General features: G+C 41.4%; 1 protein-coding gene across 2 annotated transcripts in view; it reads right to left on the bottom strand.

The window, feature by feature from the left end:
- The window catches only part of ltbp3 (latent transforming growth factor beta binding protein 3), a 66,035-nt gene extending 48,891 nt beyond the window's left edge, over positions 1 to 17,144 (bottom strand). For both annotated transcript variants that reach the window (XM_041800991.1, XM_041800992.1), the window contains exon 1: positions 16,544 to 17,144. In XM_041800991.1, the coding sequence (XP_041656925.1) occupies positions 16,544 to 16,781 (238 nt within the window). In that variant the 5' untranslated portion in view covers positions 16,782 to 17,144. The remainder of the gene's footprint in view (positions 1 to 16,543) is intronic.
- Positions 17,145 to 18,658: the final 1,514 nt, after the last annotated feature.

Raw genomic sequence — 18,658 nt, 5'->3', positions numbered from 1 at the left:
CAAAGTGGACGATGTCGTTGAGCACACTCCTCCTCAGAAGATCAAGACAAATCTTGGGGCGCATATTTCAAAAGCTAAATCAGACTTGAGAGAATGTGAATTTCACATGTCATAGAAATATGCAGAATGATTTTCATAGCTCTTACGTTGGCACGCATCCAGCTTTGCTGTGTCACTCCCTTCTGGCTGAGATGTTTGTGGAAAACGAGCCAGAGTCAGACAGGATCTTGGCAAAGCGGAGGATGATGTCATATAATGACTGTCTAAAAGCTTAGGCTATGGGGACTGGAAGGCAGGCAGGTAGTGCTGACAGTGCTCTGCTGAGATTATGTCAGATACCTGCCCTGCGGTGATCCTCCGCACTCAGCAGCGGAGCGCGTGGCAGGTAATGTCTGAAGGCAGCACAGTCCCCGCGCTGGCAAGAGGCCGTGTTATTCTGTTTACCCTGGCTAATCGCTACAGCTACAGGGTCCTGCACGGCGTGGGTGCAGTCCCCGAGCGCTCGCATTCCTCTGTGCAGCTTTAAATAACTGCTCCGTTTCTCCCCCTCGCTAAGCAAATGGGAGGAGAGTGTTAAAGATGGCAAAGAAGGTTGTTTGTTTGAGCTGGGCTCAGTACACTGCACCAAACAAACTCCGGCACACACGCAAAAACACACACAGCTCCCTTATGACATAGCAAGAAAAACACCTGATAACTGCTTTGTTTTTAAAGCTTGACTTGATGGGATTCTTTTTATAATTTTGCCAAACAGAAATGGCTTTTTATGCAGCAACTGATGACATGGAGGAGTCAGGTTTCGTGGGAAACTCCTGCTGTAATCGTGTGGATTTTCCCTTCAGGTCAGTCCTGATGAAAGTAATCAGAAAGAGGTGACTGTGGGTTGAAACTTCTTAAAAACAAGGTGTGATTTTGACCTTTCTTTACAGCCTCTCAGACTACTTTTAGAGAGTTTCACCTAAGGTTTCACTGATGGACTTTGCTCTGAAGTGTATCTGGAGTCATGACATGGCATAGGGCCGCAGGGATGGCTGGTATCTGTGGGATAGCTTGGCTAAGCCTTCCCTCTCTTACACAGTAAAGATGGGGAAATTATTTGAAAGGAAATTACAGCAAGTATTTTAAAATTTGGTGAAACCTGGACTAGTGACTAAAGGGGCAACTGGACTTGATTCTTGAAGCAGTCTTGCCTCTTCTCTCAAAAAGCTTCTTAAGTTCTACTGCACCTACAAAAACCCACCTAAATTCTTTTGGAAGAGATGTAAAACATCCTAAAGAACCTTAACTGAGTCCAGATGACCTGGATTAATGAGAACCTGCACAGACACCTGAAGTAGCAACCAAACCTAATCATAAGAGAAAACTGTGATTTCTCTATGGGCTCATTTTCATAGCCCAAGCCCTGTAGCATCCTGTTCCATTTACTTGGGTGGAGTAAGAGGGTGACAGGCGGCATGACATGCCCCACAGGCTGCCAGCTTTCCACCATTAAAGCAAGTGTAGCATCACAAACAATACAGATGCTTGGAAGTCAACTCTTGAAATATCCTCCACAATATATCTTACCTAAAGGATTGTAGTCCAATAATGTCTTTGCCGAACCCATAGAACTATAATGACAAGGTTATGTAATATGACAAAGTCTTGTGAAAAGGTGGCTCTGCAAGTGCATACAGCCCATTGTTTACATGTAGAGTATATGCATATATCTCATCCGTCCCAGCCAATTTGGACGGCTCATCATTGGACTTACAGCTGACTGTTTTAATATGTCTGTCCAGTTTTAACTCCAGTCCTGTTTCTGTCTCAATTACTCCTTTTTTTCTTAACTTTATCATTACTATCCTCTTCCATTGCTTAGCCTCAGTCATTGAATTTAACAGTACCAAGAGAGGCTGATTGGCTTCTTTTTAGCTAAAGGCTAGTGTGTGAATTAAGTCTGTAAATTCATGCATACTTGTTTGAAGAGAACTGCTGCCTACTGCCAAAGTTATACAGTGCTAAAAGAAGGCGACCAGGCTGTTCTGTAGAAATGGGATTGACACCTTTCAAGTGACTGTCTCACCACATAAACAAACTGATTGGGCTTTTACTTTGAAAATCCCAGTGGCGGTTTACCGTACCTGTCATGTCAGCCTGGAATGAATTGACGGACAAGGCACACACACACACAGGTGCAGAGATCTGACTGCAGCTCTGAAGAGAAAAGTTTTTTAATCTCTTGAGTTCTGAGCAGACATTCAGCAGCTCTAGACTGATCTACGCTCATGTTCATATTTTGTAGAATGAAGTGAATTAATGTGCTTACGCACAACTCCAGCTACCATTGGTCATGGACGACAGTCCCGTCACTGAGAAACAAAACTTGCATATGACAAGACTTAAAATTTACGATAACATCACCTTTGATATTATCATCATGCCAAGACTAAATAAACACTGCCTTAAAACTGCTAAAATTGAGTCTTATGACCACCTTACACCTATTGACTGAGACAATAGGAGCGAGTCGCGACTTTAGCTGCCATGGTTTTACTACGACTTTTGAATTTTTTTCTGGGACTTTGAAATCGGTGGAAAAGTCATTCGGTGTAAGGTCGCCTAAAGGCAACAAATGATTGAAAATGGATTAAAAAATGAATAAAAAGATGTTCGATATTGGATTTACTGGTGTGGATTTCATCATATAAGACCCCAGAAAGTCCCCCAAGTTCCAGGGTTGTTAGAAAAGCTTCTGGATAGGAATCGAAGGCATGGATAGCGTCACTGGAATGACACAACAGCTAGCTTCGAGAGGAAAAAAGAAGTCTTCGGTGCTTAATTCAAGGTGATAATGTATATTTGTATATGCTGTTCAAAGAGAGCTATAAGCAGCCTGCAATATTGTAGATAGATAGATAGATAGATAGATAGATAGATAGATAGATAGATAGATAGATAGATAGATAGATAGATAGATAGATAGATAGATAGATAAAATATGAAGTCTTGCCACATAGCCAATCATAATTCAGTATTTTGGGGCAGCCAATCAGATTGGCCACCTCCTGGATACACCTTTGAAAGCACTATTTGATGGTGGACAAGTTGCATGTTGTCCCTTTACTTTGAAAGAAAAAAATGCATGTTCTCAGAAGTTAAACCGGCCTTGAAAGCAAAGCTAATTCTGTTAATCCTTTAATGGCAAATTCCATTATATGTTAGCATTAAGTTAATGAAGTATTATCTGTATCAAGATCTATTGCATGCCCAAGAAAAATGACACCAGCTGCTACTGTAGGGCTGTGTTTTTAGCCCTAAAACAATGGAAGTCCAGTCTGTTTGTACATGTTAATGCCACATTCATGCAACTTCTACATGTGTTTTACTTTAAAGTCTGTGAAATCTCTGCATAGTGATTGTGTGCCATTTTCGAAACTGGTAAAAGGTTAATGAGAAGGACAGGCCGCAAATAACCCATGTCTTATTTTCCCGACACGCATAAATAGACAGGGAGAGGTGATAGAATGTGCATCCATAAATATTAAAGCACGGCCTTGAGCAGAGGAAATCATCAGCTTGTATTGACAGGAAAAATTTCCCAATTTACAACACTTAAGAGGCTTTTGCGAATGAATTAGCTGCAAATGAATGCGCATGAGCCTCCCAGATGAATATTTGTTTGTGTTTGAGGGGGTTTGAGCGTGGGAGCGCTGCCCAGCTTCGCCTCTGAGTTGAGTCCAAGTTGTGGCAGAAATCCGGAGTGCTGCAGGTTTCTGGTCACTCGTGTTAGACCGCCTTCTCTAGAGCTTGGCACAAGAGGGAAAAAAAGGTGTGTGGGGGAAGAGCAGAGGGCTCTAAAAGGTAAAATAAACTCACCTACTAAACAGAGAGAAGCAGAAGGAGCTCTGCCGACTGTACTTGACCGACTTGTCTTCGCTTTCAGACTCCCATGGACCTCTGACCCATGCCAAGGGAAAACCAAAACAAACCACAGGCCTACTACTGTCACTTTGCTCTAAATACAGAGCCACATGGGAAATCCTAAAATAGCCAGATCCACTTCTCATGATGCCCTTTTTAGGGGAGACGGAGCCTGAGTGGGTTATGATAAGATTGCTTCCTGTGTTTTTTGATTTACTCCAGAGGAAGAAGTAAGAATCTAGAGCAGCTAATAATGAAGAGATGCTGAGACCAAGAAGAGAGACAAGACCCTGAAGGCCAAGCAGCTGCTGTCAGCGAGGCTGATAGATGAGATGCCTCCGTGCTAGCAACAGGGAGAAGAATTAGTCTAAGATTTGTTGGAATAATCCTGCGCCAGTCAGAAGGCATGTGCACAGATACTGGTGTTTATGTAACGGCTTTTGAAATATCTCTTCTGAAAATATAACTCGTCCTTTGACAACTGGACAAAGTGCAGATGCAACGACCAAAAATATCCAGTCTCCAAGGCACAAACAACTTGTAACCTTCTCCACTTCTCTCTACCTATAATTTACACCAAGTATTAAAGTGCCATAAAAGGGAAAAACAAAAGTTGGATATTTTGTCAGCAAAACAAATGGAGCTCAGTCTCAGCATGTCTACTCCAATATTGGTCTAGTTCAGCTTGAGGTTCCTGCCCGTACAAAGGCAGAACTTCCCTCCTACTGTTGCTTTGCTAAATGTTGCCAAGTGCTGTGCACATGGTGGATTATTGTCATTGTAAATAATAAAACAATGAACAATGTTTCGGTCTCCTTTCTTCTTTTTCTGAGATGAATGTCATGAATCAGTGCTATGCTCATAAAGATTGACTGACATGATTACAAATAAATCCTCCATCAGCCTTCATTCATAACTATATGGACAAAAGTATTTGGCCACACCTGGTAATGATTGAATTCAGGTTTTTCTATCAGACCTGTTGCCACGTGTATAAAATCAAGCATCCAGCCACGCAATCTCTATTTGCAAACATTTGTGAACGGGTCGTTCTGAAGAGCTCAGCGGCTTCAAGCGTGGTACTGTGATGGGTGCCACCTTTGCAATAAGACGGTTCATGGCTGGATATTCCACAGTCAATTTTAAGTGTTATTATCAGAAAGTGGAAGAGTTTAGGATCAACAAGTCGTACCAACACCAAGGAGCATGGTGCATAAATGCCACTAATGCTCTGCTGATTCCATAGCTGAAGACTTCTACACTTACACTAGGATTAAGGTAAGCAAAAAAACTGTGGCAGAAGCTTCATGGAATGGTTTTCTGTGGCTGAACAGCTGCATGCAAGCCTCACATCACCAGATCCAATGCCAAGTGTCAGATGGAGTGGTGTAAAGCTCACTGACAATGGACTGTGAAGCAGTGAAAATGTGTTCTATGGAGTGATGAAACACACTTCTCTGTTTGACTGACATATGGGTGAGTCTGGGTTTGGCTAGGCCCCTTATCTCCAGTGAAAGGCAATCTGAATGTGTCAGCATACCAGGATATTTTGGACAATGCTATGCTTCCAACTATGTGGCAACAGTTTGGGAATAGCCCTTTCCTATTCCAACATGACTGTACCCCAGTGGACAAAGAAAGGACTGTAAAGGCATGGTTTGATGAGTTCAACATCACTGCCTGACCTCATAAAAGCTGCACAGAATGAATGGGCACAAATTCCCACTGAAACACTCCAAAATCTTAAGGAAAGCCTTTCAAGAAAAGTTAAAGCAGCTGCAAAAGAGTGGGCAACTCCATGATCTGCCAGCTGAATACTTTTGTCTATATGTAGTAGAGATTTTCCCAGGGGTCACTAGTCTAAAAGCAAGTGAACAAACAGAAAACAGAGAAAATGAGCACCAATTATTTAAAAGGCTAAACTGGACTGCAACACCTCAGGAGCCTCTGGATCCCCCACCAGGAGATGGTGGGGGATCCTGAGGCTCGACTAGTCCTTTAGTCCTCCTTGCAGGTAAATATCCACATTCCTGTGCTGGTTATATGCCATTTTAATCTGACACAGACAATTTACCACCACTTTTAGATCAGTGATTCCCAATGTGTGATAGCAAGCCTCCTATCGGGCCCTGGAGGTACTGCAGATTGGCTGCAAAAGGTCATTTTTAATTTAAAAAAAAAAAAACATATTATAATGCCAGTTTTAGACTGGGTGCAAGTTTGCTGTGTGATGGTTGCAGAGAGTGTAAGCTATGGCTCGTGCATGTGCACCATGGGTTGGCTGCTTCTCCCTGCTGTCAAAACTCTATCCTTCTTCTTTAGATTCACTTCAGCTTTTTGACAGGCAGTAAGTTTAGGAAAGGCTGTTCTAGACTGAAACAATGCCAAACTACACTGAGCCATGATATGCTAAACGTTCATATCTGTTTATATGGCCAATGGAGCCTACAGCCCTGGCTGGAGGTGGGTGGCTGCATAGTCACTTGGACATAGTATCTGACTGACATCAAGGGACAACAAATAATATTATTATTAAGATGAATCATTTATAGCAATTCTTGTGCTAACTATGGAGGGGTGGCAAGATCTAAGTTTTTGGTCTGCTAATTACATGCCACCTTAACATGTATGTAGTGTTTTTGAACAAAAATTACATTTGGTTTTATTAAAACAGTCAAATAAATCACTCCTCAAGAGTCGTTGCAAATGAAAAAGGAAAAGAAGCCTGTTGCTAAACACTTCATCTGTACTGTCTACCCTACTTCCAGCCACTAAAAACCATAACAGCTATAATCAATCTTGCTGCTGATGGTCTCTTTTGTTTTTTGTAGATCATAAAAAACATCAGTCTTGATTCCTGTCCATTTCATAACTGGCTAACAACCCCTTATTGAAGCTTACAGCGCCCCTGCAGAGCCCGATGATGACGACTCACATGGTTATGTAACAAAAGTCAGATCAGGCTGTAAATGTGAACTTTTCTCTGCCTGCCAACCTGCTTGGTAGCCTTTCAAGTTTCTGTGCTTTCATCAGCTTTAGGAAGTGTTCTAAGAACTTCATAAATATATAAATTACATGTGGATTTCCTGGAAACATAAAACCAGAGAAAATCTGGCGGAAATTACAATTGTTTATGTGATGTTTACGTCATGCAGACATGCAGTGAGTGTTTAGTTCACTGAATAATGATCAAGTTTTACAACCCAGTATATGAAATGCAGAGTATTCTGGAGTAGTGAGAGTACATGTGAATGTATAATGATAACATGGCTGAACTGCTCTAATGTAAACTGTATGTTAAATAAAGTTTAACTGCTACTTTCCTTATCGACTATAATGTCTGCCTGTGTGAGTCAGCGCTCTGAAACACATAAAGAGCTGCCTGTTGTTCGGGTGATTAGTCCCCATGAACAGCACATAATCCAGACGGAGACGATCCGCTCTGTTGGACCTTTGGGTGGTCCAGTCTGTCTCAATCTGACTGCTTTTATCACTGTTAATAATAACAAATGGATCAAATGACTCAACATAATGTGTATGGTGCTCCTCAGAGCAAAAACCCCACAGAGAATAAACGATGCAGTTCCCCTCTCGCTGGCAGATGTACTCTTTTAGGCCACTCTCTACACTCCCACAATGACGTTTTTAGAATTTGTTAATACAATTTACACTGCAGGGGAAGTTTAAGTCTGCACTGGCACACATACGTACAATAGGTAGAGAGATATCTTAAATCACAAGTCCACTTCAGGCCCGAGTTCAGCCTCTCTGTGGAAAAAAACACCAACACCACAAGTTCTCTAAGATAAGGGGACGATTATCCTCATATTTGACTCATATAGAGATGTCAAACTGGGAACATACTTTCCTTAATTCCTTTGAAATAAACTTTCTTGAACTGCATTCTGGATCATTCTATATCCACAAGAGAAATGTTTTTTTGCAGTCTGCCTAGATGTTACATTTGCTCACAATGCCATAATGCCATTAGACTCCACTATCTGGATATAAAGCAGCACAGTAGATGGATGACCTCCCATAAGGCTGAAAGGTTTGGCACTATTTTTACCTTGAAAATTGAGATCAAAATACATGAAGGCTGTGTCACCAGCCTGTGGCATTGAAACTGCTTGACTGCAGCAATGTGTAGCCAGTAAAGGCATGTGGATGGTAACTGGTGGCTCTAGCTGTGCTAACATTAGCAGACCTATTTGACATTTTACCTGTAATCCTGTGCTTAGCTGTGTTAAACAAATTGTGAAAAAATTACCCAACTGTGTTTCTTAATTTCAAACTAAGATTGAGATAAACTAAGCAGACTGATTTGAAATTCTAAAGAGGCGCCAGAGGCAGGCTTGTTTTCTCATCAGGTGTCCGGGCTTTTTTGCAGGCTGCTTATAGCTTTATAATAATGCTGGCTCAACTTATAGATATTTCTAAGGATGTTCCTAAGCGTCTATTTCACTATTCGGCTAAAAACTCATTTAAATTTTTGTTTAACTGACTAGTCCAAAGAGGAGAAAATCCCTAGAAAACAGTCTCACAGGGTCAGCAGGTGTGATGTTAGCCTGATACTCTCTACAGCATGGCTAACATTAGTAGCTAGCACCGCCAGCCTTTGTTCCTCTTTGCAGATTAATATTGATGTGTTGCCTCTTTTTACTTCGGGTGAGTAGTTACACATGAGTTAAACCCTCGACAGCCTACATACCACTTTTTTTCCATTAACTACTTTAAAAAAACGGTCATACTGCCCTGACTGCAACACGCTAACCGCTAAGCCACTGCATATATCTCATATTTACATCCGGTGACATGCCAGACAGGAAGGCGGCAGCCATTAACTAAAGCTTACAGCGGCCTCTAGTGGCGGGAGGTTCATTACTGTTTAAAAGAGCATCATAGACTGATATTTCAAGCCTTTGTTTGTAAAAAAATGATAGGTAATTAGTTTAACCAACTCGTAAATCCCGCACCGGCTAATTTGATAAATGATTTTAACCGTTTTACCAATTAACTGTGCCAGTGTTAATTTTGTTGACTAATTATTCTCATTATAGATTTTGTTAATAGCCTTTTTCCCCCTGACGAAAATGAGACAGTAACTAATAAAAACAAGTGCATGTGGACAAAAACTAAAACGAAATTGACACTTAAGTCAACAAATAAAAACAAGACAAAAATGTTTGACAGAGACTTTATCCAATCAGACCTAATTTCGTCATGTAGAAAGTAGGGGCAAGTTAGGCATACTTCAATCACAGCTACTTCGGCTGTGTGGAAAGGTGGGATGAGATACGGGGGGAGATCCAATCACAACTGCTTTTGCTGCGTGGTGGCGGGGTAAGTTTGGGAGAGATCCAATCATTCGACTAAATTTACTATAAATTTTGTCGACTAAAATGTTGGGAAGTTTCATCAACTAAAACTAGACTAAAACTAAAACAATTTAGATGAATAAATTATGACTAAAACTAAAAGATATTTTTGGCAAGAGACTATAACTAAAACTAAATTTAAAAATGCTGTCAAAATTAACACTGAATTGTGCCCATCCTAGTTATTTCCACTTGGAAGCGTCAACCTCTGCCAACACTGACATCTTTTTCAGTTTTTCCTACAGCTGTTTAACTCCAGGACATCATTTATCCAACTTCATTTGCCCTTATTTTTATTTCTGGTTCTTAAAAAGTTCCCTAAAGATTTAAGGTTAATGTTTAGGACCAGATGTATGCCATGTAACAGTAATGGCCCCTCTTTGATTTCCTTTTCCCAGGTGACTTTATCTTGTCAACCTGCCCGATGACAGTAAATAAAAAGTTTCTCTCTCTATTACCTTCAAAGTTAAGATCATAAAAAGGATGTTGGCAGCAATCCCAGATCTAGATCACCACTAAAACCTGACTGTTTCTTGGCCCTCAGCCTGAAGGTCCACCAAAGTCGAGCCAATCTTTTAACAGCCTGTGAAAGTCCTGGTACATATGTATCACAGCACACCTACTGAAAGGTATTTCTGAGCAACGTTTCTTTTGAGGAAAGGTTCGCTTAGGTTTGGGGCCTCAGCCTCACCATGCTGACGTCACAACAGCTCTAATATGGAAAAGTCTTCATATTGTTGCTGCTATAGCCGTGGCCGTTTTGACACAGGAGAGAGAAATTTCCACTTGTCCGCACCACATTCCAGCCCTCGCACTGAACAAGACACGTCTCCTCTTCAGACTGAACTCTCGATCCCTTCATACGTAGACTGAAACTCATACAGTCAGCAGGGTTTTTGTTCTGATATCTGAAATCCCAAAGACAGGTGAGTGTGGAGCAGCTTCTCTATCCAGACCAAATGTGAAGCAGCATGAGGTATGCCAGGAATCTAAGATGTCTCTCCAGAATTATTTGACACAGAAGCTCCAAAAAGTGACGTGACACAGCAGGGAAATCAGGAGGAGGAGTTGAGGCCGAGCCAGCTCTGACTCTACATCACTGCACGGTGACAAGGAGGAAAAGTTCTGTCACTGTGTTACAAGTGAGGAATCACTTCGTTTGATTAAATCCAGCCTGCTTGCTCACACATGGGCCAAAGAGGGGAAACAGCTGGAGAGGCTGCATCTGTAAGATCAAATGGAACTTATCTGCATCATATGAAATTGTTTGTGAGAACTTCAAGAAGCCCACAACACTGCAACTAAAAGCAAATTTGTTATTAGCAACAACCACAAATGAATGAATGACATTGCTTAAGAGCCATTAAGTGCTGCATCTTCGCTTCTATAATCCACAGTTGTTACGATATTGAGGGCAGTATCAGAGATGCCTCCGGTTTCAAACCAAAAGCTGCCACAATCAAAAGAGAGACAGCAGTGATAGTGCTTCCAGTTTTACAGGTCGACAAACGCTGACAACTCTAAAGTCCTTTAGTCATTTTTTAAAAATATAAATCTGTATTTAAGGCAAAGCAGCAGAGAGGACAGTGGCACTGTCTAAATGCAAAAATACATCGCAAAGCTTCCCACAGGATTTTATTGTACTTGGGTGGTTGGGATGGCCATCATTACAGTATTGTATAAAGATATTACATAATCATAGCTAGTGAGCTGCATGTGAGGAAGGCTTATTTTTGATGAGGTAGCATATATTTTTTAAAGAAACAAATGGAAGGCAAATATACTAGGGTGGCTGTAAATAAACCTGGGTGGCCCACCCAAGTGTAGCCTATGTGTGCGGGACAAAAACTGTACACTGGCAGTGTTTTTATATCAATATGTTGCCAATATGTTGGTGTTGCTGCTAAGTCATGACAGTTGACCTCTGCTTTCCTCCATGGTATGTTTTTAATGGCTCCATGCGCTAAATGTTTTCTTTTATTCGAGGAAATATCACCAAGAAAACATGAACACAATTAAGGAGTCCTGACCTGGCTATAGCTGCAGCTCTGGACCTGGAAACTTTGCCCTCGAAAAGATGAGTCAGATGAGTTACTCCATCGCCATTGTTGTTGACAAAGCTGGCATCATAAGTCCCTCCCTTTCTTGATCTCGATTGGTCAGTGAGGGAGAAGTGGCATTGACAAGCACAGGGATGACATGTTATATCTAAAGGTTCTTTACAATCACGTGATCCTGAATGTCCACTGGGGTCAGGAAGTGGGGGACAGCCATTAGAAATGATTATGAACTGAGGGGAGTTAGTACTTAACAGCTCTAAATGAACTTGTACGGTACAGTTATCATCAGAAAATTTCCACATACATTAAGTCCAATCCCTACACTTAACAAAAAAGGGGGTTTACACCACACTTTAACTCATTTAATTGACCCTTGTAACATCTAAAAAACCTTGTTTTGTCACAAACCTGCTTTAAATTGAAATGATGATTTACTATCAACTGAATAAACCTTGTGGGGTGAGTGACTGACTCATTATGTGCTGTTCATGAACGAGCCTGTTCTATGAAATGGCTCTTTAATGTGAACCACAGTAGCTATCTCCAGTTTGAGTGCCAGTTTCCTTTCCTCCATCCTGTTGTTATTTAATCCACATTTAAAAAGCCAAACTGTGGCCAAATGAAGAGTCATTTTGGAGGCAAAAAAACAGCTCTACTGAGTTGAGCCAAATGATCTAGATCACTAAAGGAGATGGATGTCCCATCACAACGAGCGAGGCCGGACAGACATCAGCTGAGGAAACACGGTTAAGATCAGAGTTTCATGTGTTAAACTATCGCAAAAAGTGGACAGAACCAAACCAGACCAGACCGCTTTGTGGAAACGGACTCATACACCAGCGTTGTGTTACACCGTTTGTCCAGACTTTAGACGGAGGATTTTTTTATTCCAGCCTGCTGCTATACAGGGAGACCATTTTAACATCTGGCCAGGGACTGCAGACAGGAACTAGCCTTTTGACTAACTCTGGCACATTTACAGAAATGTTAATTAATATGCACTGTAACTTTAAAACCAATAACTAAAAATCAAAAGCACTGTTCCAAAAGTTGAGCTGCAACTGAGAGTGATGTGAGTGTGATGACAAAGAACAGCTGATGCCATTTTTGGTTAGCGCTCAGTGCAGAAAAAAAAAGCAGATACAGACAAAAGCCCATACTTTTGTTTTAACTTATGTTTTGTATTAGATGTGTAAAATTTTTCTTCATTGCAACCTTTATGTTAGTGTATACAAAGAACAAATGACTGATACAGCCTCCAACAAATATGGAAGGCATAGTAACATAATTTATAAGATGTTCAGTATATACTATTATTTAAACAAAAACAGTAGCCTACACATCAGTAAGAGATGATGTAGTTATCACAAGCAACTGCTGTTAGGAGCAGCAAAACCAAGCCAATTTCAGGTACATTATGTGAAGCGCTGATAATATGAAGATTGCACCATCAGTGCTGTGCTATTGAAGACAGTAAAGTTTGTTAAAGCTAGATAAAGGTCTACAATCAGTGTTTTTCCATCACAAAATACTGCTGTATTTTACCACTTACACTTAAAAGATACCCATAATGCTTAAAATTCCATAATAGCATGTCTAAGGTTTATTTTGGGCTGGTCTTTAGGGTGTTATTTAGATAGGAGAGTAGACAGAGTAGGGAATCAGGGAGAGAGAGTGAGGAATGACGTGGGAAGGAGCCCCAGGTCGCACTTGAACCCAGGCTACCCAAATGGACGATTATTGCCTCCATACATGGGGCATGACCTAACCACGTCCATAATAAAGCATATTCAGGTGGATCAAACTAAGGACCTGTGTTTCTCTAATAGTCTTAGGCAGACACATTGTGACAGGAGGGACAAAAATCTGAGCTGCTGCTAACTTTGGCCTGGCTTGTTGTAAGGTGAGGATTCCTTCATCCCACTGAGGCCAAACCATACAGCCATGAAAACAGTCACCTTGTATAAACATGCAGATGTTAAAAAAAGAGTTTATTTTATTAAATTAGCATGCCTTTGGCCAATTCTGGCACTGAATCTAGTTGGAAACAGTAAATGGAAAAAATGTATCAGGACATCTTTACTCCACAAACACTCTGAAGAGTAACGCTTTGAAAAGTGTTAAAAGGCAGATGGTTTTGCTCATGTCCACAGATATTTGAAGCTATTGCATCACATTAAACTGGTGCTGAAGCACAGCTGTGATCTGTAGTTTATTATTGAGTTATATAAGAAATAGTTAAGACCATTTATGTTAAAAATAATCTTCTTTAAAGAGGAGTAAAGAAATGATACTGGCTTTCAGTCACTGCAAAAACTATACTGCAGCTGAGCTGTTGTTCTGTACTTCCTATAGCACAGCTGATGATCTCAGGCAGGTTATCATCACATCATTTCCTTCTTTAAAATCTTATTTTTTACATAAAGAAAGTTAGAGACTAAGAGGCCCAGTATAATCCAGTTCTGGGTAATCTGACGTAGACATGGAGGCTCCACGTCTCACCACAGCTGATCTGATACAGCAGAAAGGCTCCACTCATGCCAAGCAGGAACAGGAGCTGAGGAGAGGGAAAGTATAGATCTGAAGAGTACATTTATATGCTATGTAATGAAGCATGCCTCAGTAATTAAAGTGTAACATGGGAGCATTTTCCAGTGAAGCTGTGGAGGGTAAACCCAGCTCACCTCACTGAAGCCACCTATTTATTTGCGGAGTGGAGTTTCAACCCACCTGACATAAATCTTAATGATATAAATCGAGGGTGGAGGTACTAAGTAGCTACATCAAACTGATGTCGGTCATAAAGACGATACTCTTTTAAGAGAACAAAGCCTGAAATGTCTACGAGTGAATTATACAAGATCATTGCTTGTTTTTATTGTTTAGCTCGTTACAATTAGGGATGTTTTCAAGGTGACTAATTTCAGATTGAGTTAAATATAAATAATGTGTTTAGTCTAAAGAAAAAGCTAAGAAAACACTTATAATTTGAACGTTTCCTCTAACACAGAGATCCCACCAGGTAAACAATGTGAAATTAATCAGAGCGGAGCAGAGGATGTTGTACAATGCCAACCGATTATGTAACTTGACAGTGTAAATGCAACTTTATTGCCATTTTCTAGATTAAAATGCAACTAAACCATGATATTCCTATAAGTTGCTATCAGTGCCATTCGCCATGCTTGTTTACTTCTGGGTAGTAGAGCACTATGACATCATGGCAATAACAATAGCCAGAGCTACAATGTCTACTCGTGGCTAGGTTACAGTCTAGACAGGATATTTAAGCAGGATGGTGGACCTGAATTAATGAAGATTAACATTAATTGGTTTGACTGACTACCAATTATCGTGCCCACTAAAGCGTAGTGATGTTCCTAAGCACATCTGACTTCTCATTAAACACAAATCATAATTGTGTTTCGTTCTCTACTCTAAAGTATAGAAACTACATTCTGTGAACCAGCTTCACAGTGTAATCCTAAAGCAATGTCACAGTGTAATGGTGCAAAGTTGATTTGCAGAATGCAGCTAACATTAGCAGTGCTAGCACCAACAACTTTCAATCCTCTATGCAGGTTATCGTTCTCATTCCAGTGCTAAATATTGTCTCTCAGTGCTTTAGTCATATGTGAGTATAAAATATCACAGACGAGGAGAACTTACAATCTCTGTATTGTCAAAGCGAGAGTCTGGTTTGCATTGCTGGCAGTAAGTCGAACTCGTTCCCAGTTAGTGTTGGACTCTGCCAGGGCTGTCCTCTGTCACCAGTTCTGTTCATAACTTTTACAGAATCTCTAGGCGCAGTCAAGTGGTGGAGGGCGTCAGGTTCGGTAGCCTTTGGATTCCGTCTCTGCTTTTTGCAGATGATGTCATCCTGTTGAAGGGGTTGGGACGAGGATTAGCACCTCTAAGTCTGAGGCCATGGTTCTTAGCCGGAAAAGGGTGGACTGCCCACTCCAGGTCGGAGGAGAGTCTCAGCCCCAAGTGGAGGAGTTCAAGTATCTTGGGGTCTTGTTCACGAGTGAGGGAAAGATGGAGCGGGAGATTGACAGACGGATCGGTTCAGCGTCTGCAGTGATGCAGGCGTTATACCGGTCCGCTGTGGTGAAGAGAGAGCTAAGCCAGAAGGCAAAGCTCTCAATTTACCCGTCGATCTAAGTTCAAACCCTCACCTATGGTCACGAGCTGTGGGTACTGACCGAATGAACAAGATCGCGACTAAAACGGCTGAAATGAGCTTTTCGCAGCAGGGTGTCTGGGCTCACAGTAGTTACACAATCTAAACAATAGATTGTAAGTTTAAACATCAATTTAAATGTTATTTATGAGTATTACGTTATATCTTTTTTAACACATGACTACACTAATTTATTGCCTAAACTGCAGGAAAGGCTTTACAGTGATGATTTTGGACGATCTTGGTGCAGATCCACAAATACACATTTAAGGGTCTAATTTTAATACCCTATTTAATCTGCATTAAGAGCTTTCACATTTGATACTTAAGCACATTTTTCAACTGATATGGCTGGAATTTAATAAAAGCCTGAATTAAACTGCAGGATTTGCCCTTTAAGGGGACAAAAGTTTCCCATTTTACTTTATAACTAGTTGATCTAAACAATTATTATTATCATTAATTAAACATATTATTTATTTATATGGTATAGTATATCACTTGTCCATTGTAGAGTCCTACATAGAGTTTCAAAACATAAGTATGCAATATTACTGCCTATGCTAAAGATAGAGATATGTACTGTCCCCCTAGAATAGGATCTTATATACTGCTGAATGGATATTTCCATACACTCAATTATAATAAACAGCTAGATTTCCATTGAAAGTGACTTTATAGAGACGTATTAACTTGGTATGTGCTGTACAAAGTAGCTATTCTCCCTATAATGATGTCTCAAATGCTGCTGCTTGTATATTTCCATACACCACAGTATAATAAACAGCCAGATTTCCACTGAAAGTGACTTAATAGAGACTTATTAACTTGCTGTGTGACTTTTTGACGTAATATTTACCATAAAAGTGGTTTTATGAGCAATCAGCAGCCCCCTCTCGTCTCCGGAGAGGAAAAACAATAAAGCAGAGGTCAGAGCAGCACTTTTGGTTGATGTGAGCGGCCTAATCACATCCTCTGATAAACAAACAGCTCTGTTTGAGCCCGGCAACGTCACTCACCGACCCTGAAGCCCTGTCCGATCAGTGTGTCTGCGCCCTGGCCGTTCTCAGCGATCAGCGTGGTGTTGTTGCCCTGCTCGCACGTATCCTGACACTGGCCCTTCAGGCAGATCCGCTTGCAGATGAGAGGAGCGATGACCACCTTGAAGCGCTCCCGTGTGGAGGAGCGCTCCGTGCACCACGCCAGCCTGTGGACGCTCAGCCAGATGACAAGCAGATGGGGGATCAGAGAGGGCATCCTGGCATCCTTCACTGCCCTCCACGGAGATCCAGGCACATTAAATCACCAGATCCAGCTCAAAGGCGCCTGCTTTGTTAACCCAAGCTGATTTCTGACGTCTCATACGGCGGAAAAAAACGCGCGTCCTCGCTCCTGATGTCTCCCTAAAGGAAAAAAAATCACTTCCCTCGCGCTCCAAAGTGATCCGTCCGCAAAACCGACACGTTTGACATCTTTAGAAGTTCCTCCTCGTCCTCGCTGCTGTTGTTGGAAAAGTTATCCTCGCTTTAGTCGCTCTTTCTCCTGTTTTCTCCGTCTTCTTCTTCTTCTCGCCTGACGCGTTGGAGAGTTAGTGCGTATGTGGGTTTGGGAGAGAAAGAAGGGAGGAGAGGAGAAGGGGTGAGCCAACCCTCTTTGGAGAAACCTGGCTGAGAGCCAGCCAGGCGGTGCAGGAGCAAAGCTGAAAGTGGTTTCCTTGTTGGTTATTTCTCCTCACACCCCCTCCTCTCCTCTGCTCTCCTCTCTACACAGCCTGCTCTGCAAATCAAAGCTGCACAGCTGTGTGTGTCACTCTCAGAATAAAATATACTCACATCACTTATATACAACTGTTGACAGTTTTGTGTTGGAGTGTCTGATGTCTAGACTTGGCCACTGAAAAATAAACTACCATCTCTATAGCTTTACTTCAACTCCTCACATCAGTTCCTGCTGTCCAGTGGAAGGGAACCCCTCATATTAACAAATATTGTCCTTATTATTCCGTTTACAGCAGTGCCTTTACATTACATGTATTTTAAAAAAGAAAATTATCTGGATTTCTATTTTGAGAAACTCATTAAAAAAGTCACAGCCTTTCTTGTGCAATGCACTCTGGGTAATAATATGAAATTGCTGCTTAAAAAAACTAGAAAAGCCCTTGGAGAGCACAGACCTCCGCCATTAGCCCTATCTCCCAATAGTGAAGAATCCTTTAAAAAAAATCCTGGATCCGTCCCCATGTGGCCCCCACCATGGCATTCGCCAATTGCTCCCCCCGCAGTGGGGTGGACACATGGTGAGGTATAGCATTGGCTTCAGTATGGGTGGACGGTCATGGAGGAAGCGTTGCCTGTTGGTGCCAACAGATGCACTGACAGTCTCACCCATGGTCTTACTGGACGACTGGAAGTCATGGCAGAGGGTGAATATTCCTCCATTCCTCCCAGCACTGTGAGTATTCTCGCTACAGTTCGCTGTCTTTCTCTCTGTTACGCTTCGACTCCTCTCCTCGACCGGGCGTCCGTCTTTCAAACTCTATAAACTCCAAAATTTTGAATGTAAACAGCCAAAATGCTTCTGGGATTGAAGTTACTCATGTTTGCCATCTCCTGGTGTAAAGTGGTAACAGCACAGAGCTCGGCCATTAGCCCTATCTCCCATTAGTACAGAATCCTAAAAAAAAAATCCTAGATCCAGACGGTGATCCGGATCACTCCCAAAATCTAATCAGTTCTTCCTTATGCCATTTCTGACATTTCCTGAAAATTTCATCAAAATCCATCCATTACTTTTTGAGTTATGTCGCTAACAAACAAACTAACAAACAAACAAACCCACCTGATCACATAACCTCCTTGGCGGAGGTAAAAATCTCCAAACGTAGAAATCTGGGGCATTTCTCTGTGCTAGATTCGTAGAAAGGCCCTGATGTTAATCATACGAAGTCTTGATGTGCAGGGTTTCTTTGAATACACAGCCAGGAGTCACTCACAGCAAATATGATGCTAAATGAACATGCAGTGTGTAGGATGTAGAGCAGATATTCAGATAGAGAGGAATATGTACAAAAGAAGGTTTGATCACAGCGTTGCATGTGCACTTTACAGATGTTTGCACAATTATGCTTGCATCAC

Source organism: Cheilinus undulatus, linkage group 12 (genome assembly GCF_018320785.1).
Source record: "Cheilinus undulatus linkage group 12, ASM1832078v1, whole genome shotgun sequence".
Lineage (NCBI taxonomy): Eukaryota > Metazoa > Chordata > Actinopteri > Labriformes > Labridae > Cheilinus > Cheilinus undulatus.
The sequence above is the reverse complement of the archived record's forward strand: the minus strand, read 5'-3'. Positions and strand labels throughout refer to the sequence as shown.